Source organism: Microtus pennsylvanicus, chromosome 5 (assembly GCF_037038515.1).
Source record: "Microtus pennsylvanicus isolate mMicPen1 chromosome 5, mMicPen1.hap1, whole genome shotgun sequence".
NCBI classification, from domain to species: domain Eukaryota; kingdom Metazoa; phylum Chordata; class Mammalia; order Rodentia; family Cricetidae; genus Microtus; species Microtus pennsylvanicus.
The window spans coordinates 58438803-58459849 of NC_134583.1; the positions used below are offsets into that span (position 1 = coordinate 58438803).

Below are 21047 nucleotides of genomic sequence, written 5' to 3' on the forward strand. Positions count from 1 at the left end.
TACACACAGAGAGTCAGACATCAGGACTGGCTGGATGGAAAGCAGGGCAAGAAGGGAGGCTCTGTTGTTGGGCAGGCACTGTCAGCTTATGGTTAGGGAGGGCTGGGAAACTCCTTTAGCCACCAAAGCATCCACTTGCCAACTGGATTTGGTGGATGTTGGAGTGTGAGTCCTTGGGGACCGGAGAAGTGAGTCAGCGAGCCCTGCATCTTCGGTTGGCCCTGGAGTGGGGGGTGACTCAGAAGTCACAAAGCTTCTGCTGATTAACCTCAGAGAGTCATTGAGAAACTCCTCCCCATCGCTTCACTCCGTGATCCAGGAATCCCGGGCTGCAAGAGCCCGGACCTGTGACACTCCCACGTTTCCTTCCATCTCCACCTGCCAAGGTTTTCTCAGTGTAACCGAAGATCCCGGGATGGAAAACTTCGCGCCTCCTACAACTCTGCCTCTAGTTTTCTGCCACATGGAACACTGGGTCTCACGACCCCTCCCTCTTTTTTCCTAATCTCCGCAAACCGAGCTGCCCCGTTGGCTCGTCTGTTTCCCACTCTCCCCGTCTCAATCCAAAGCACTGACCTTTTCGCACCCCCACCTTTTTCCCACGCCGTTTTGGGGGTGTCTGTCTGCTTCTCTCGCTCCCGCCCCCTCCCTCACCTTCTCCTCCCCACGCTGCCCTCGGCTCCTCCTACAGGCCCCGCCCTCTGCTCAAGGCCCGGGTCCCTGATGGCCCCTTCCCCAGGCCTGGTCTCCCGAACGCCCGCCTCAGAAGCCTGGGGGTGAGGTGGGAACCCTTGCTGTAGAGAAGGAGAATCGCGCAGGGCTAGCTCCCTCCTCTCGTCGTGTCCCCGCGCGCGCGCGCCGCGCCCCCTCCGCGGCCTCCCCGCGCCCGCCTCCCGCCTTCCCCTCCTCCTGGTGACGTCCGGGTCCCTGCCCGTCTGAAAACTCCGCGCCGCGGCGGTGGAGGCGGCGGCGGCGGCAGAAGAGGAAAGGGAGGTGGAGGTGGTGGAGGAGAGGAGCAGGAGGAGGAGCAGCGGCGAGCCCGGGCGACGGCGGCGGGGCCCGAGCGCGGAGCCCCCGGGATAGAGCGCGCACCGGGGTGTCCCGGCACCCCGCTCGCCCCGGGCCGCCGCGGAAGATGGTGGCGGCGCCGTGCGCCCGGAGGCTGGCGCGGCGCTCGCACTCGGCGCTGCTGGCGGCGCTCATGGTGCTGCTGCTGCAGACGCTGGTGGTGTGGAATTTCAGCAGCCTGGACTCCGGAGCTGGCGAGCGGCGGCGCGCGGGGGCAGCGGCGGGAGCAGCCGAGCAACAGCAGCAGCCCGCGGCCCCTCGCCGGGAGCGCAGGGACCTTGCTGCCCATCCGCCCGCAGCCCGTGGAGGACCCGGAGGCCGAGCAGGCGGAGGAGGAGCACGGGGAGGCGGCCCCGGAGGAGCCCGCGCGCAGCAGCCTGGCAGCCGCGGGGCACTGGCCGCCCGGGCGAGGGTAAGGTGCCCTTTCAGAAGGGGATCGGTAGCCGCGCGGACAGAGAGGGACAGACGGGAGACCCTACCCACGCCTCCCACCAGTCCTTGCCACCCCAGTCCGGGTATCCGAAGGGACTCTGCGCCCTGGTTGCCCTGGCTGCCCTGGGCAGCTGCAGGGTCGTGCACTGAGCTGCGCTGCTCTGTGCGGAGTCTGAGGACCGCCCCCTTGGGGTCTGGAAAGTGAGCTCCAGGGGAGACGCGCTTTCAAGAGGGTCCTGTTCCCTGTCACTTTTGCTGGGTGCCCTACTTGCTCTCTAGGTGGGGGTGTTGAAGCCTCACTCCCACCCGAGTGCGTGCATCGGATCGTGACCGATCCTCAGCCGCTGCTCAGCGGTGGTTCTCCACGCAGCCTCTCTGGTCTGAACTGTTTGCCGTGGGCTGAGAAGGGACCTGGAATGAGTGTCTCACTCAAGCCATGTCCCTGGTACCCAAATCAACGCTGGGTCACTCGTGGCTGATTTGACTTTGGGTCCTATTTTCCCTGGGTGTCTGCTGCTCCTGTCTCCACCTTCCTCAGTCCCTAACCTTGCCATCACCTGCCCTCTCTGACTTCACCTCCTCCGGAATCCGCTACTTAGGGCACTGCCCGTCAGTCCCAGCTAGCTGTCTCTGACTTGACATAGGTGGCCCGTCGCACTTACTGTCTTTTTGTCTGACTACACTATCACCACACCTCTGGGTGAGCTTGGATGTAGACAGTCAGGGCTCCGAAACTGTTGCCTACAGTTCTTCTAGGGCAACCTGGTTGTCTAGGTGGGGCGTCAGCTTGTCTTCCTCCGTTATTCCCAACTTTTTGGGGGGTATCGGTTTCACCTTTGTCTGAGCCAGGAGACCAGGGGAACTGAGTCCCTAACTGAGGCAAGGGTCTCTGCTCTTCGTGGGAATGAATGACTGTCTGAGAGCTGGCTCGATATGCCATGTGACTGAATGTCTGTCCATCATCCCAGTTCCCTGTAGAGAACTGCCTAGCATCTGAAGGGCAGTAGCCACCAGGGGAGTGTTTCTAGGATCTGTAGGAAGAGAACAGTCCTTGTTATTGCTTGTCACTCCAACAGCTCTTTGAAGACCACCTTGACACTGTATGTCAGAAGTGCTTTCTGATGTGCTCAAGTTCTTTGGGGTTGTCTAGACCCTTATTGCCTGAGTGTAGCTCTTGTTGCCTGTGGACTGGAGCAGATTCAGGACTGGATCTGACGGCATTTGACTGCTGGGTAGCTGCCAGGGAGAAGTCTTGCCCTCACCTGTGGTGCAGAGCAGACTGAGGCTTGTGGGTGAGAACTGGAGCATTTTCAATGTCCCCAAGTCCTTCCTGTTTGGACCCAAGGGGACCCAGGCACTCGCTGTCTTTGAACTCCCAGAGTTGATCGTATGTTCCGGGGGAAACAATATTCCTTCTGGAATTAGAGACTTATTGGGAGGTGAGAGAGACTGTGAGCATGTACTGCTGGCCCAGTGTGGAAACAGACAGGCTCGGGAGGGGACCATGGGACTCACTGTGCCTTCTGCAAATGGGGTTCAGGAGGCACTTTCAGGGTACGCAGACCACCTGTTGAGATAAATGAGAAGGGAAGAAAAGAAGCCAGCTGACAATTTCTTCATAACTCCCTGATGTTCTGAAGCGATCCGCAACCCTCCATGTGTGTTCAGCTAGGCGTCTTATTCCCTCTTGTCCTAGCCCAGTCATATCAGGTCTGCAGTTGGCAAGGTGGGTGGCAGGGTGCCACTTCCCCTTTTAAGTGTGTTTTTGGATTCCCAGTCCTAGCAGCAGAGTTACTGGGCTTGTCCACAATTTTGCTTTCATCCGTAGGCTTGCAATATATCCTCCTGCCTGTGTCCTCCAGTGCCTCCATTTCTTTACCTCCCCACGTAGACATATATGCATTCTGTTCTTTTTTCTTTCACTTTTCCATTCCTGGTAGTTGTCAGCTTTCCAGTCTTGTTGCCGCTCCCGGACTTGAGTTTTCTGTCATATGCTTGCCCCTCTGCTCTCTTCCCCCTCTCTCACGTTCATTCTCAGGGGCTGCATTGTGCATAAGATGGCTAAAGCTTGGGGGTCTATACTCCTAAAGCTGTGCCCACCCCAACCCCTGCCCTTTCGTGGAGCTCAAGGAGACCAGAAGGGGGCAGGCTGTTCCCAAAGTCCACCAGAGCTGGAGCTTGGGATGCAGACAGAGAGAACCACAGACTGCTAACAACTACGGAGGCCCCTTGCAACATGCTGTTCATTTCTGGACCCTGCCTGGGCTTTCTGCCTGCATGATGATGCAGAGGGATTCCAGAAGGGCATTCAGGAGTGAGACACACACTTGTGCACAAAAGTCAGCAGGCACAGGAGTGCGCGTGCGCGCGCGCGCGCGCGCGCGCGCACACACACACACACACACACACACACACACACACACGTGCTGTGATTTTTTTCCCAGATGGCTTCTGCAAATACCACAGAAGCATATGTTTGGACAGTGATGCTCATCTTTGTGTTCCACTTCGTGGCAGGCAGGGTAGGGTGGACAGTCATGTCCTGGGTGGGTGGGTGGGTGGGTGGGTGGCAAAGGGTGCCAAGTAGTTGTTATGGATAAAGTATTCCCTAACCAGTACCTGTCGGCTTCCCCTGGCTGCTTTTTCCTCTCCCCTCTTCTGAACTGTGAGTCTTTTCTGTTTAGAGCAGCGCTTTTGTACAAAGCTTGTGCCGATGGGCATTGGGGACACTTAAGAAGGAAGGACGGAGCACCCAGGTTTGTAGGCAGGCAGGGTCAGAGTGTGTGTGCTCTCTGGTGAGGATGGTAGTGAGATGGGTATTCTTGCAAAGGTTTGCTGGCACCCCCTTCTCCACTCAGCCTCTCTGAACTCATACATTAGCTCGAAGCGGATTACAGCTGAGTTCTGTAGCGGGGAGTTTTCTGTGGATCTCAGTAAGATGTGGACTTTACTGTAGTCTCGGAATATAAAACAGAGAGCACTGAGCCGTGGATGAGGTAAAGTAGGAGGGATGAGGAGACTGTCAAAAACATCAGCCAGCAGAAGGTCTTGAATGGATTTGGGAGGAAATGAAAGCTGTGCCTGTGGATGTCACACCTTTATTGTTTTTCCCCTTGCCAGTTTCCGTAGTCCCAGCATTTATCCCTTGTGCCCTGAGATACACTGTTACTTACTAAGTTCCCTTTAAGAAATCTAGTTTTGTATTATCCTTGCCTGCAGAAAACGGGATTTTGTGCAGTCTGACCCCTTTGAAATGCGACTTTTCAGCAGGGATCTCTCATTTTTCACATCACTCAGATAACCCCGGACTCTTTCGCACAGCAGCAGGGACTTTGGAAGAAGGTTCCAGTGGCGTTGGAGGCAAAGCTTTTCTTTCTGTCCAAATGTTTGCATGCAAGAGAACAAAACAAAGAGTGTCTGGCTGGTGACTTGCTTCCTCTTCACTTCCAGCTGAATGGTCTTTTCTGAGCAAAGTATTTTCTGTATACTTTGTATACAGAAGTGTGTATCCTTGAACAATATATATCTTACTGCGGATATTGCCATCTGCTTAACCACACACTGAAAATATTAAATAAAATAGATAAATAAAAGCAGAAGTAGTTATATAATTTAATGATACTATAATAAATACAGGCTATGTATCAATTATCTGAAGCATTTTGTATGAAGGAGTGTTTCGAAATTTGGATTTTGAAAGATATTTTGAAATATTAGCATGTAAATAGCAACATATGGTGAAGGGTGGGACCCAAAATTAAACACAAAAAAGTAAACAAAATTATTTTCATTTTCTCTCTTTTTCTTCTTTCTTTCTCCCCCTTCCCCCGCTCCTTCTTGTCTTGCTGTGTAGCCTAGGCTAGTGACAAAATCTTGATCCTTCTGGGATTATAGATATATGCAACCACGCATGGCTTGAACACTTCATTTGTATGCTATGTATGCTTATATCCACGGCTGAAAGGTAATTTTGCACATTATTTGTGCCTGTCTTTTAGCTGTGACCTGTCATGAATCAGGGTTAGAATTTTCCGCTCACAATGTCATGGCTGTGCGTGGGAAATTTGCGTTTCAGAGTGTTTAAGAGGTAGGATATTTCAGGCTGTGTATACATGTATGTAGTCACTCTCTTCCACGCTTACACACTGCGAGCTTTCTCCCTGGTCTGTCAGTTCATTTAAAAAAAAAAACCTCTAGAATGTTGAGTGGTAACATGTTTTGTAATTTTCAAGTTGGAGACCAATTGAGGCTTAAAATTCACATTTTCCGGGTATTTGTTTAAGTTTGATACATAGTCTTAATGGGAAAGAAATCTGGTGACTTTAGTTAGAGCAGAAAGTTGAAATCAGTGTGTGGGGTCCGTGTGTGTGATTTAGAGTTTGAAGTATCCTTAGGTCTACCTCTGTGGTATGACTCTACCTGTCTACTCTGAAGTTTCGACAGCGAGAGGATTGTAAATCTGTGTGCAGAGAATCCAAGATGCCCCACCAATACACCAGCTGTGCAGGGTGGGGGTCCACCAGCCATCAGATTGTCCTTTATAATCTCCCCCTTTTCCTTCCCTTCTCCCCCATCTCTGTGTGACTGTGTATGTATATACATGTTCATTTATGCATTCATGTTCATGTGGGTGTGTAGTCATGTGTATCGGGGTACATGTGTATCTATGTGTGCTTGTGTGTAGCGGCCAAAGATCAATGTTGGGAAACCTCCATCATTACCAAGCTCAGTTTTTGAAACAAGGTCTCTCACTGAACTCGAAGCTCACTGATTCCACAAGGCTGGCTCACCAGTGGGCTCCAAGGATCTGTCTCTTACCACCTCCTCAGTGCTGGCATTATAGATGTGTTCCGCCATGCCTGGAACATGTGATAGGCCCCACACAAATGTAAGAGTCCACAGGACACCTTTTGATATACAGAAGGTCAGATCCCAGCTTTGTACTGTCTTGCCTCCATGGTCTGGGCAGGTCTCTCTCAGCTTCTCTGTAACTTGGAGCCACCTCCGTGGGATGAAGAGAGAAAAAGGTCCTGACTCATGAGAACTGACTTGCTCTGGGCCCAGACTGACACTCCAGTGCCAGCTGGTCTCTCAGAAGGAAACCCAAGAGTGTGTGAAATAAACATTTGCTTTTTCAAAGTTGCTTAGTTTTCCCCACACAAGAGTCGAGCAAAACTGCAGTAGAATGCCTCAGGGTCCTTTGGCGTGGGCCAGCCTTGGCACAGGACAGAATGAGGTAGAGAGGAGAGTAACATCTATAGAGCTCTGGCTGTATGCCAGACATTATCTTGGTGTTTTAGGCTTTTGCATCTATTAAATTTATTCCTACCAAATCCCCACCCAGTGTGTGTGTGTGCGCGCGCGCGTGAATCTGTCTGTCTGTATGCATGTATGTATGTCTCTATGTCTCTGCCTCTCTCTACAGCAGGCTATCCCTCCTTCTGCTAGCCATTCAACCTCTACACCTCCACTCTAGGAAGCAAGGTGCCCTATGTTCTGTTGCTCATCTCATACAAAGTCGAAACTGGGTGTCCTGAACTAGGAATTGTTGGCCCTAGGATTACTCGTTATAGTGCAGACATGAAAAAGGGATCTGCGGACAGCACCTCACTGTGCCACTGGGCACCCCTCCCTCCAGGCAGTTGTTACACAACTGTTGCTGTGCTCATGTAGATGAAGAAACTAGGAAGCGATCCCAGGCCGCCTTTTGCCTTGTGCCGTCCAGTTCTGAGCTCCTTGTCTGTGTAGCTTTAAAAACCCTCTCCTGCAGCCGTATGATCCTCGAAAGCCCTTGCTCCACTTTAACAGACTCCTAAAAACTGTTCAGTCTTGAGAAGAGCCAGATCCCTAAGAACGATGTGACTTGCACAGTGGTAAGCGACGGGGCTGAGATTTGAACCCAGGCAGTCCACACTCTGAAAGGTCTACTCCACATTCTTTATGTCATCACCCGACCCCAGCACCCCAGAACTCCACTGATTCCAACAAGTTGCTTAAACCCAAGGCAAGGATTTTTTTTTTGTGTGTGTTTTAAACTTTAGTTTCATATATTGAAGGAGTCCAGTGGTGCTTTTAAACACACACACACACGTTTCTATAATCAAATAAATGAGCATATATATCCTTTATACCATGTGGCACCCCTTGTTTGGGTGACAAGAAAACTACCCCTATAACAACATTCTCGAGTTCAGTGAGATATGAAGTATGATACATTGGGAAGCACAGTCCTCTGAGGCCCATTTTGGGTACATAGACTTGTTCATCCTGGTCTCTGCTGTGCTGTACCCTTTGTTGTGCATTCTATTTGAAGACAAGGTTTTATAGATTCTGAAAGGAAGCGAGAAGTGTGACCTCTAGTGAAGCACAGAGGAGCTGACTATGACTTCTGAGTCTTGCCCAGGGAAGGGGTCCTAGATTCAGGAAAGGGGGACTAGGGACATGGAGGTGTTGTGTAAGGTTTCTAGGAAAGGATCCTCACGCTGTTCCTACCACTCTATGCTCAGTTAAACCGCTCAGTGGTTATCTCTGGAGAAGGCCAGGGCCTGGGCCATTGCATCAAAAGTTATCTCTGTGAACATGCAGTCCATGTGGGTACTTCCTCTTGCAACAGGCACTACTTGTTTGCCTGTGGAAACTTCCCAGGCTGTGCCCCTGTGAGCCCCTTAGCTAGCCCAGCCTTCTACCTTGGACCACAGAGTTATAAAAAGGTGGTAGGAGGTAGGTGGGTGTTACCATAGCCTGGCGGGGTGGGGGTGGAGGCAAGACTACTAACAATCAGCCCCAGAATCAGAAGCCCATCCCTGACCAGGCGGAGAAAGCTGGGAACTCATTGCCAGTTAATTCTTTCGAGGATGTCTCCCCATCCACCCAGGCCTCTTGAAAGCAATGAAGTGGATTTGTTCCTGAGATCTGACTTGCCCCAGTCAGGTGACCCTGGCTTATCTGAGCATCTAATCCAGGCTAATGAGTCAGGGGATGCTAATGAGGCAGTGTGCTTAGACCTATCTCTGTCTGCTTGCGGATCTTTCCTATGCTCCTGTGCTGTAAAGCCAAAGTTAATGTAACGGTTTCCTACCACAGATACGCTCACATGGCAGCTGTGATAATGGCGGAGGAGATAATGTTAATAATGAGGGTAACTTGTATTCTTGACTATTTATCTTGTACCAGACACTGTGGATTGGTTAGACAGTTCTACTCCCTAATCCTTTACACCAGCCTAAAAGCAAAGGCCGGTATCTCATCTCTGTTTTTACTGGTTAGAAATAATAAGTTTGTGCAATTAATTGGGTGAAAGTTAAATCTGTGAGGAGAGCCCAAACTAGGAGTTGAAGTGTGGTGACTACAAAGACTGTGTCTGTGTCTCTGTCTGGCTCACTGTTGGTAAATCGCTTGTTTTTAGCCCTATTTTCCTGCCATTTATTCATACATACATCTACTCACCTATCCATTCGTGCATTCATCAACCCTTCACCAATCCATCGGATCATCCATGGGTTCATGAATGCATCAATGCATGCATGCATCCTTCCTTCCTTCCTTCCTTCCTTCCTTCCTTCCTTCCTTCCTTCCTTCCATCCAACCACCTATACACCTACTCCTCCACTCATCCATCATCCATCCATTCATCCATCCACCCACCCATCCTTCCTTTCTTCCATCCATTCATCCACCCATCACTACAAACCCTCCTGGAGGATGAGTGTAGCAGGCAAGAGTTAGAGTCACAATCATAAGCAGCCTACTAGAAGAAAATTCTCTGCTAAACTTGGATGAGAGATGGCCTCTTACATACAAGAGAGAGGTATTCTCTGGAAAAAGGGAGTGGGAATTAGTGTCATCATGGGCCCCAGAAGCTTTGAGTCTTCTGCTATTTTAGAACCTCCTGATCTGATGGCTGATTTGTTCTACTCAAAAGGTCTGAGCTCCCCATATTGTGGCTGAAACTTTGAGCACACAGGTTAGTAATTGTGGCCAGTCAAATGCAGCCTGAAAGGCAGACTCTGTGCTATTTATGATAGAGGCCAGGCTCTGACATTGTCTTTACGTATTTGGGGCTCAGTTTCCTTGTCTAAAACTCTGTGGCCTTGATACAACCTTATGGGCCTTGGTGATGAACGGTAACTCTGGCCCATCATCAATATCTGTGCATCATCCATCCATCCATCCATCCATCCATCCATCCATCCATCCATCCATCCATCATCTACATAGGCATTCATCTACACACATGCTTGAATATGTGTATTTATTTTTCTGTCCATCTATTATCAGTTCATCTATACATACATGAATCATCCATCCATCTACCCATCTGTCTTTCCATCCATCCATTCATGGGATTGCAAATCTTTGCCTATATAATAAGTACCATAAGTCTGTTTGGATTTTTGTAATTCTTTTAAAAGTTACAAGGGATAACAGTCTTGTGTCACCAAGATGGAAATGGTCATACCCTGAACCACCCAATTCCTAGAGTCCTCTCTCAAGATCCTTAAAAAAAACTCTTTTACTGAGCAATTCCGCTGGTCTGTTGAGTTTGCAACCTGTTTGCCAGACATGTGTGATCATCATGGACTGCTGAGAGCACCTACCTGTCAGTCGTCACCTCAACTGCTTTTGCTGACCCTTCGCGTGCTAGAGACAGTGGAGCCCCAGGATATGTAAATTCTCTCAAACCCCAGACCGTTCAGAAGACAAACCTCGCTGATGAAAATAGAATCCTGCGTTCTGCATTTTGGTGAGGTTTCCACTTTGTGAGCAGCAGGGTATCTAGAATTGTCTACCTTCACCCCCGTCTGTGCTCCGCATGTCCACACTGCAATGGTTGGTACTGGGAAGTGGAGAGTTCTTGAACAAAAGACAGGTGAACCCGTAGAACATTCTGGAACCCCTTGGCTTGGGTCCCAACTCTATCAAAGATGTCTGACTTTCGCCTCTGTGAGTCTTTTTGGAGCTTCCTCTGATGATGCCTGTAAACTCAACTCTCTCCAGGGGCAACAGATATTAAACTTGATAAACGGAGAAGTAAGTGTTGTGTCACTCAGAAAGCCCCATAGAGATAGATGCTAGGGCTCCTGTCTCAGAGCAGGGGAGGGGGAGCTTTTCAATCCATACTCTTCCATGATGACTGATGGAGTTACTGAATGAATGCATGAATGAATGAAACTCACTAGAGGATCCATCTATTCCCAAGCCGTCCACATTGATTCCTTGTTTGAGGGCCTGCTGTGTGCCAGGCACTGTGTAAAATGCGGGAGGCTTAGCTGGGTCCCTGCTTTCTGCTGACTGTGGCTGGGACATAGGAAGATGCACAAGCAGGATAATCATAATGAAATTTAAAGTATTGAAGAGTGAAGGCAGCCATCGATGTGTTGGGGAAAGTCAGATGCCCTGTCTGGAGGAGGGCTGAGCTTAGGGTGGAGCAGTTGCGTTCTGCTCTTTTTATTTTTGGTGTATATTTCGCTTACTTCTGGTTGAGGATATATTTTGGAAGGATGCTTTTTGCTAGAGGTGTTCCCCACTGGCTGCAGGAATCCCAGATAATCCGCAGACACCGCTGTCAATTCACCAGTGATTTCAGGAGGGTTACCAGCTCTCACACAGACGTTCTGGGGGCTGGGAACATAGCTGAGTATGTGCAAGGCCCCGACTTCCTTACTAGTACACACACAAAAAAGAAAAAAAATCAAATAAAGCTATCATAGCTATCTACAAAAGGCTGCAGCTATTTATGTCTGCATAGAAGTTTTACAATTCTTGATTTTATGTTCGCTTAACTGCTCTGTGGTCTCAATCTTTGTCTTTTCCTCTCCCCTTTTTTTCCCTCTCTCTCTCTCTCTCCCCCTTTTTCTATGTGTGGTTTGATAAATGGTCACTAATTGAGCACACCCAAGACACCCACACCCAGACCAAGAAACAGCACCTGTGTCATTGCTGGTGCACCCTCCCCCACTTCTTAGGGGGGCACATTTAAAAATGCTAATAGCTTTGTGTTTCTCTAAATGTCAGCCTCTTGTAGTTTCGCATGTGAGCCACATGGCAAGCAGGTAGGAAGAAGTGATTTACCAGACTATAAACATCATGGTGCCAACCCCAGTCCTAACTGGATTCCAACTGGGTTTGGAGAATGACTTTTGTAAATGTCCCATTAACCTGTTTGAAGATTGTTGGCTGTTCTGATGATCGCTATGCTGAGACTGTGGGGGTGTCGCAGTCTTCAAAGTGTTTGCCACACAAGCACGAAGACCTAAATTTGATCCCCGGAGCCAACCTTAAAAACAAAACAAATAAACAAATACCAGGTGTGGTAGTGTGTGGTTGTAATCCCTATGCTGGGGAAGCAGAGACAGTTGAATCCCTGGGGTTTGCTGGCCAGGCAGCCTAATAGGTGAGTGCAGGTCAGTGAAACTGTTTCAAAAGTCATAATGCCTGAACAACAACACCTGAGGTTGTCCTTTTATGTGCATGTGCACACACACACGCACACACACAAAGCACTGCATATATGAACATGCACACACATAAATTAATACATAGCTGTGTTGTTTTCTTCTGAAATCCAAGTGGAAAAGGTTTGAGACAGACACTGGGAGGAACTATATTCTGGACCTGTTGGAAGGAAGTGCCATAGGCCCTCTGACATGTCTTTGGTGGCTGTGTTGCTTCCGCATAGACTCCTGAGGAGGACTTCCAGGTGTGTCCTCTGTGACTTAGTTCCTAGCCCTTCCTGCGAGTCTTTGGGATTCGTGCCTTCTGTTGAGTTCGTGTACTCCAGTCCACTCTGCATTGAACACGAAATTAGCCGTGATGAACGGGTCCCCAGACAGACTGGTAAATGACGGCATGAACTTAACCCAGAACCAAGACTCTGCAGTTCAGAGCCGGGGTAACAGAACCACCACACAGATGTCAGCAGCAACTCCAAAGAGCGATGAAGACACCTAGTCTTCTCATGAAGAGGGAGGTGGGGAGTGAGGATGGCCCAGCGCCCAGGGACGGTGATAGCATGTCATAGCGACTCAGCACTCAGCCACGCCGGCATTTATCAAATAAACCAAAGCTTTTGTAAGGGAGAGCTCTGTGTGCATTATTTAAGGATAGTATTAAAACCAGCTTAGATGGATCACGAAATATAGAGGTTGCTCATTACGTGCCCTTTCTTTGGGGATGTAGAAGCTACGGTTTCTATTTTTATCTTTACTGGTGAAGTGGGGTTTTACTGAGTAGAGGTGTAATAGGAAACCTTTTTTTTTAAAACCTTTGCCAGACTTTGAGCTGTTTTCTGTTTGTTTGTTTGTTTTTTATTTTCTCATGGGGGCCCAGGCTTTGCAGATGTTCGGTTTGAAATAAAGGCCTATTCACTGCCTCCCACTCGTGCTGTATTTCAGCTCTGGCTGGGAAGAGGCAGCTGGTGTCTCAGACAGAGAGCCCCTTTGGCTTGCAGGTGACTCCACTCCAGGTCGGATGGGAGCCACACCCTCTCTCCTCTCCTGGCATCTCATGTCTTCTCATGAGGAAGGCAAAGAGAGGCACTCTGAGGAGGGGGGAGACTGCTCTACAAAAGGGGTTCAGTGAACACAGAGCGGTGTGCAGGTGGGCCTGGCTTCTGTTACTACTAACTCTTCCCGGGTCAGAAAGCTGGTGACAGCTGGGGCTTTTGGAAGGTTCCTAACTGCCAGACAGCTGTAAGGAAGCCAGATCTTTACCAAGGGTGGGGGGGGGGTGAGGAGGTGGGGGAATGGGAGGGGGTAGGGAGGGGGTAGGGGGGTGATCAAGGGGAGATGATGTCCAAGCAAAAGTAGATACAGGAAAATAGTGGGGAATGCAGAAGCCGGAAGCAAACCTGGCTCTCTGTGGGTGAGAGAAACACAGCACCCTACTGGCTTCCTCTCCCATCTCTCCACTTTCCCCCTCATCCCAGTGGAGGAAGAAGGTCATTTTAAAACACTGACTTGGTAGCCCAAATTATTGATTTCAGACCCAAACCTATTCCCGAGTGCCTGCCGCTCTTGGTCTCTGGCCTTGGTTTCAGGAAAGGTGACAGGTTGAAGGAGGAAGGTGTGACTTTCCTTTCTGCAGGGACTTCCAAAACGCCCTGAGGCCACCCTGCTAATCCTCACTTGAAACCGCTGTTGGGGTTGGTGTGAGTCAACTTCCCTTTGCTGTGGTGAGAGGCTATGATTGACTCCCTGAAGGCTGGGGAGATGGACTCCCAGCTCCAAAGCTTTTGTCCCCGGCTCTCAGCTGTGGCACTGAGTCTGCTGTGATGAGGCAGGAAAGTTTGTGGTAAAGGAGGTGCCCCCCTCACCTCGCTGGTCGCCTAGCTTCCTTCAGTGAAGCCCTGCCTCCCACAGGCTCCATCCCCTCAGCCGAGCTAGTGTCTTGAGACCACACCTTCAGCGGATGGGCTTTCGTGGGCCATTTAACAGGATTTGCTTTAACTCTCAAAATAGCATGCTAACAATTGTGGTTATCTGTTAGATGTCAGTGTGTGCCATGCTAAGCAGAATCTCAGGGATTATCACGTTCAGTCATTTACAACAGCCTTATCCAGTGGGTGCTGGGCCAGCTCCTGTTTTCTTTATTCCCTGATCTCTATTTCTTTCGAGAGACTGAGGCCTGCAACGAATGAAGTATTCCGCCATGCGACACGACAGTGGCATTGGAATTTTGACACAGGCAGCGTGACCTGGGAACCTGTATGTCAAAATTCCGGGTTCCATAGATAGGGTGTGTGTGGGGCAGTGTGCACATGTGTTTGTGTTTGGGTGTGGGTGGAGGTCATAGGTCAGTCTTGGGTGTGTTCTGTCATTCATTCCTTGAACTAGGAGTTTTCGGGTTCAGTCATCTGGTTGTATGTCTCCCCAGCACGGGGGTTACAGATGCACTCTGACACACTCAGGGTTTATGTGCCATTGACCTCATGCTTGCCCGGAAAACTGTAACCAGCATTTCTGACAGACGATTTTAACGAAGCACTTTCTGTGAGACATTCTGCAAAACCCATTCTACCAGGAAGTTGGCCCTGTTTGCCCAGTTCGGGGATGGAACTCCTGAGACCCAGCACCGAGGTCAAGTCAGGATGCCAAACCAGAGTGTGACTTCTTGTTGCTGAAGGGAGCATTCAGACACATTCAGACCTGACAGTCCTCCGTGCTGAGAGGCCCAGATCCCCCCCCATCCTCACTGTGTTGGGCAGGGTGAGTGGCAGGCACCCTCCATCCACAGTGGGGAAGAGAAGTAACATCCACAGTGTAATATTTTGATAAGTTGCTGATTTGTATTAAAATAATAATTACAGCAATTATTACAGACTCGAATTTCAGAGAGACCCAGCTGCTTACAGAGAGAAAAGTAGTGAACTACATATTCTCTGGGAATTGCATGGAAGCCAGGCTTGGCCCTATCCCTCCCAGAGTGTCCAGTGGAGATTTGGCTGCAGGTTGACCGCCACGTGTCTTGCCAGCTGATGTTGATGTGAGTGGGACGGATAGCAAAGGTGCCCCGTAGGAGCCACTGGTGACCAAGTAGTGTGCCATCCCAGGGAGGCTGAATTTGAATGGTGGTCCTGTCCTTCAGTCTGTCAGATGGGTGTCACTTTAGACACAAACACAATGCCAGCTGGAGGAAAAAATAATTGGAACCTGTCCTTTATTATTAAATAGTCCAAAAGACACTGGCATCTGCTCATACCTGCTCACGGTGAAGGATTCCTAGCTGATTTAATTTGACTGTTGCCGATTGGATTATCAGCTACTTTGAGTGTGAAGATATATTCTAGTTCTAACTTCTATTTAGTTTCCTTTTCAGTGCTGGGCATGGAACCTGGGGCTACCTACGAGCTGCCTGCTTTCTGTTCATGGGCCTTTAGCTGGTCCCCAAGTTGGTGGCTGTTAGAAATAGTGCTGCTATGCGCATTCTTTAAAATTATATTAGAATTTATTCATTGTGTGTGTGTGTGTGTGAGAGAGAGAGACAAAGAGACAGAGACAGAGAGACAGAGACAGAGAGAGAATGCACAGAGTTCAGAAAAGAACTTGCCAAGAGTCAGTTGCCTCTTTCCACCATGTAGGTCCCCAGAATGGAACTCAGGTCTCAGGCATGGCAGTGTGCACCTTTATCTGATGAGCCGACATGCTAGCTCTGCCCTGAGCATTCCTATATGTGTCTTTGGAGACTACACAACATTGATTAAATAAATATCCATGAGCAAAATTGATTTACTCACTGTTTTGCTTTGTTTTCTTTATTCTTTTTTTTTAATGTCTGATTTGGAGATGAGCTGCAGCTGCGATTTTCGCACCAAGGAGTGGAGGTCGGTGATAGGTTCTTAGGTTGAAACTCCAGGAAGCAGCTCATGTCCACAATTAGTGTTGCAAAACAGGAATCCATACAGCAGAGATGTATGATATGATTACTGTTCGGCTCCTTTTAGGATGTTGGAGGCACACCTGACGTTAACTGCCACCATTTCCTTTCTTATGCGGAGTTCATATGGTCCAGAAAGCCATTATCTTTATTCAGCAAAACAGGCTTGGCAGAATCAGGCCTTTTCCCCCATCCCCATCACTTTCTGCTTTGATTGATTTCTATTTATCCCTAGCTGTTCTGGTACCCTTGCTAGGAAGCAGATGAGCGCAGCCTCCGCCATAAGATCTCTAGCCTGCAGTGACACGTGTCATTTTACATTGAAACATTGTGCTGGAGTTGTCCCTTCGGGGACTGCGTATGCCGTGGGCCGCAGGACGCTAGAGCGCTGGCCTCCATCTAAGGCCCTGGCATCCTGTGCAGTGTCAGCATTGTTTAGCCGCTTAGGATCTGCCTTGCTTTCTGAGCTCCGGTCACTTTCCATTTCCTGTCCCACTTCTGCAGTCACAGCTGCTGACAGGGTTGGGACAAGGATTCCCTTCGATCCATCGTCTTTCAGGTTTGCTTGGCGCTGGCTACACACAATGACTTCATATTCTTTCTGGGGCTTGTTAAAGAGGCCTGTCAGCTTTGTCTGCAGCCAGCTCTCAGCACCAGAGTAACATCCTGGCTGGTTAAGAAGCCTGGCCCCAGGTCCTGCTGCTTGCAGTGAACAGGCTTCACCTGTGTCACTAGAGGATAGGCTTGCGGATGTTCTTGTTAGTTTTGAGGGGGGTGAAATATGGATTTTTGTGCTGGAAGCAGACATGAAATCCCATTTCGGCCACAATCTGTTACATCGGACTCAGTCTTGGGCAGTTTCGGTTGTGGTTTTTTATATGGGGTTAAGACCCTGGAATGTGGAATCCTAGACATGAAATACTTAGCCTTTCAGTTTGGGTGGCTTTGCTCCCCGACCCCAGTTTCATGGTTTGTTTACTACATCTTAGAACCATAGTATTTATTAGAACTCTTTATGAAGAGGTGTGTGTGTGTGTGTGTGTGTGTGTGTGTGAGAGAGAGAGAGAGAGAGAGAGAGAGAGAGAGAGAGAGAGAGATCAGAGGAGGGAGGGAACACCGTGGTACACTTGTGGAGATCAGATGACAACTTGCAAGAGTTCTAACTTGGGTTCTGGGAATTGAGCCAGGATTACTAGCCTTGGTGGCAAGTGCCTTTACCTGCTGGGCCATCTCGTTGGCCCTGTGACCTCTTCTTTATCATTTATCTGCTGTGCCATCTCGACAGCCCCATCTTTTCTATCAAGACTACTTTCTAAGATGAACGTGGTAAATGCACGCTTGTGATGCTAACACTTAAGTGGTGGAGGAAGGAAAATAAAGAGTTCAAGGCCAACTTCTGCTACGTCTGGAATTTGAAGCTAACATGCGTGGATTATGTAGGACTGTCTCTAAAAACAAATACAAAATAAAAGAGACCACTCTCTAGATGTTTTGAGGTGTCCTCATTAAAATGCATGACTGACTTGATCTCAGAAGAAAATTGATATATTTCAAAAGAGGGAATCTTCTGGCCTTGTTTGTAGAATAGCAAGCGATTGGAAATTTGGGGAAGGCCATCACATAGGCACGTAAGCTGATAGATGAGACGTGTCTAGGGCTGCGGGTCTGGCCCAGCTGGTGCAGTGCCTGCCTGACACTCGTTGATCCCCAAATTTGAACTCTAGCACGGGTGTGGCCACACACATGTGTAGTCCTAGCATTTGGAAGAGGCAGGAGAAGCAGAGGTTAAAGCTTATCCTTGGGTACATGATTAATTAGGGCGTAGCTCGGTTAATTTTCTTTTGTTGTAACTAAACACTATGACCAAGGCAACTTAGAAAATGTGTAATTTGAGTTTATGGTTTCGGAAGGTTAGGATCGTGATGGCAGATCAAATGCATGGCTAAGGTATGGCTATGGGGACAGCTAAGAGCTTATGTGAGTGGGAGGCAGAAAGGGCACACTGGCATTGGCAGGAGCTCCGCCCTCAGTGATGCGCCTCTTCCAACAAGGCCACACTTTCCAATTCTTCCCAAACAGTTCTACCAATTGGAGACTAAGTTTTCAAATATATGAGCCTATGGAGCCATTCTCTCTCAAACCACCGCAGAGGCCAGCCTGGATTACTTCAGCCCCTATCTCAAAAAACAAACAACAAAAGGAATCCAGTCACTATCACTCCTATCAAGGAAGAAATCACATGGCCCCTTCAGATGAAATGCAGCGGCAATGGGAACAGCTCACATCTCAGTCTGATAGGCAATGCTAACCCGGTGCCCAGCAAATGCAGAGCCCATTTTCAAAGCAAGTTAACATTTGATATGGAACAGAGAAGCTGAAAGTGGCAAAGCCCAGAGGCCAACATTTACCTTAAAAACAGGTTATTGAGGATAAATGAGGAAAGGGGCAATCCTGAAATAAAAGACAGACATGGGTGAATCAGGATCCCAATGAGGTCTTGGTATTCACCAATTCATGAATGTCCCTCATCGCCCAGACCACTGGAATGCAAGCTGTTTGGTGAGGTTCCTATTCCTATTTTATTAAAAACAAGCCCATTGTCCCAGTCTTATTAAAAACATTGAAGAACCAGGTGACTAGGAGGAGGACCTTGAGCACAGGAACAGTTGACTTAGACAAGACCATCATGCTCCTTGATATCTTCGCAGAATTTCTTGGGTGTCCACTGCACCCATCTTCCAACAAAACCATTCTTCCTCCTGCAGAGGCTTTGGGGTCCTCACCTTCCCTGCAGAGTGGCCTCACCAGCACACACCTTCTCATCCTTGCATCAAAGGGTCCTGTGTCCCATCCCCTGCTTCTGTCTTCTGTTTTTTCTTTTCTTTCTCATTCTTTCTCCCTTCTCCCTTTCTCTCTCTTTCTTCCCTCTCTCTTCCCTCTTCTCTCTGTCTCTCTCTGTCTCTTTCTCTCTCTATCTCATATAGCCCAGGCTGGCTTTGAACTTACTTTATAGCCAAGATTGGTCTCAGACTTGCAATCCTCCTGCCTCTGCCTCTGAGCATAATGGTAGGCCTATGCCACCAGACCCAGCTCTCCTGGGTATTTGTATTTGATAGTGGTATTCTGCACACCCTACCTGAACCATCATCCTGGGTTTGGCTATGACATGGGTGGGAGTTTGCTATGCTGGGTCCTGTCTTCCCACCATGGAGTAGGGCACAGTGAACTGGAGTACAAAAACCAGGACCTCTGGAGCTGGATCTTGCTCTGATTGTCTGGTTTTGCTCACTGCCTGCTTGTTTCTTTTTTTTTTCTTTCTTTTTTTTTTTTTTTTGATTTTTCGAGACAGGCTTTCTCTGTAGCTTTTGGTTCCTGTCCTGGAACTAGCTCTTGTAGACCAGGCTGGCCTCGAACTCACAGAGATCCGCCTGCCTCTGCCTCCCGAGTGCTGGGATTAAAGGCGTGCGCCACCACCGCCCGGCCTGCTTGTTTCTGTAATAGATGGGGAGAGCACTTGGTCTCTTGGGCTCTGAACAGTCTGGGACCTCGTGGTGTGCTATGCCCTCTTCGAGTGTGTATTGCACGAGTTCTGATTGGTATTCTTAGTAAAAATGTGAGTGCCGTCCAAGCTGTCCTCCAGTGTGTCGATAGAGGAAGTGATGCACAGAGAGGGGAAGTAACTCTAGCAGAGTGGCACAGCTGCTTCGGGGCAGGTTTGCACCACCTCTTGGCCTGGTGGAGGAGGGGTATGCAGCATGGCCTTTGCATCCCATCACTTGATGCTGAGATCTCTCAGTACTGTTTGGGACTCGCTGAATATAGGTGAACCTGGGGACGCTGTAGTGGGATGGAATGTCAGAGGGGCCTGGACTCACAGTCTGTGGAGGGCCGGCTGTGTCTGAGAGGCCTGGACTCACAGTCTGTGGAGGGCCAGCTGTGCCTGGCTCAGTAGCACTTCTCTCTGTGTGTGCAAGGAAGCACAAGTGACATATTTATACCATGCCACAAATGTCCCTGTTCATCTCAGTTGGAACACACAGCTTGGTGAAGTCATGATAAGTGGGTTGTGTGGGCAAAGATAAGCAGAAGACCTTTGTAACAGGGCTGCCTAAGTTCTAGGCCTGGCTCTGCCACTTAGCAGCTGTGTAGCTGAAGAGATGCTATGCACAGGTCCCCAGGTACTGCATCTGTAAATTGGGAGCATGGGGCCCACCTCCTGCAGAGGGTTCTGCCGAGAGATGGAGTGCACACTGTATTCCATTGAGGGCATGGCCAGATGTGTTACATACTGTAAAGTGTTTGTTATTGCTGGTCGTGATGGTCCAGGGATAACGGGGGTGGGGAGACGGTGTTTAGTGAATAGCTTTACTAAATTCTAGAGTGGGTTTTACAAGAGCCAGCCATTTCTGTTGCATCAGGCCATACTCTTTTGCCCCTACACCATATTAAATCTGAGCTGCATCTCATTAGGAATGGGGCCTTTGACTTCAGGAGAGCCCTGCCCCCAGCATCTCTGCAAGGCTTGGAGTGTGTTGGTCAGTTTTAAATATGATATGTTGTTGATTTGTTGTCTCAGCCCCTGGCACCCAGGCTTCCAAAGGGTCTCACTTCAGAGCCTGGCCGTGTTTTCTGAGGGTCAGGGATTAGCATTTCTCTCTCCCTGGGATGAGGAAATGTTTCTGAAGTCGGCCTGGCTTTTCCCACAGAAAGCACTGCCGGTCTCTGCCAAGTCCCAAGCATCTTACCACGAATTCGGCAGACTGACAGTGGGTCTGGGCAGCCTTCCTAAGTCCCCCTCTTCCGTAGAACTCAGTGTTTTCATGGCCTGTGTGGTTCCATAGTGCAGGACACATCCCCAACCTGGTGTAGGGGCCGGGATTCTGAGCCCTGTTTCCCATTTGGGTTGTGTGGAGGTTAGACACTGCCCCAGAGCTGGTGTGAGTCATAAAGGCTGGGGCAGACCACGCCTAGGATGTCTCTCCCTTGAGGGACTTCCCATTTGTCCCTGAACCCTGTGCTGAGCTGGGCAGGGGGTGGTGGGCTATAGAGGTTGTAAAGAAGGCAACACAGGGCCTCCTGGCAGTTGAACAGGGCTGTTGGGCAGAGTCCAGAAACCCCCTTGCTGACAGCGACAGTCTAGGAGTTTGCAGAGAAGCAAGGCCGTGAATAATTAA

The 21047-nt window shown here is 49.3% G+C and overlaps 1 protein-coding gene across 1 annotated transcript in view; it reads left to right on the forward strand.

Moving 5' to 3' along the window:
* Nucleotides 1–815: 815 nt before the first annotated feature.
* Nucleotides 816–21047, forward strand: part of Xylt1 (xylosyltransferase 1) — a 297219-nt gene continuing 276987 nt past the window's right edge. Inside the window, exon 1 of the mRNA XM_075971992.1 lies at nucleotides 816–1480. Within this exon, the coding sequence (XP_075828107.1) occupies nucleotides 1136–1480 (345 nt within the window). The 5' untranslated portion in view covers nucleotides 816–1135. The remainder of the gene's footprint in view (nucleotides 1481–21047) is intronic.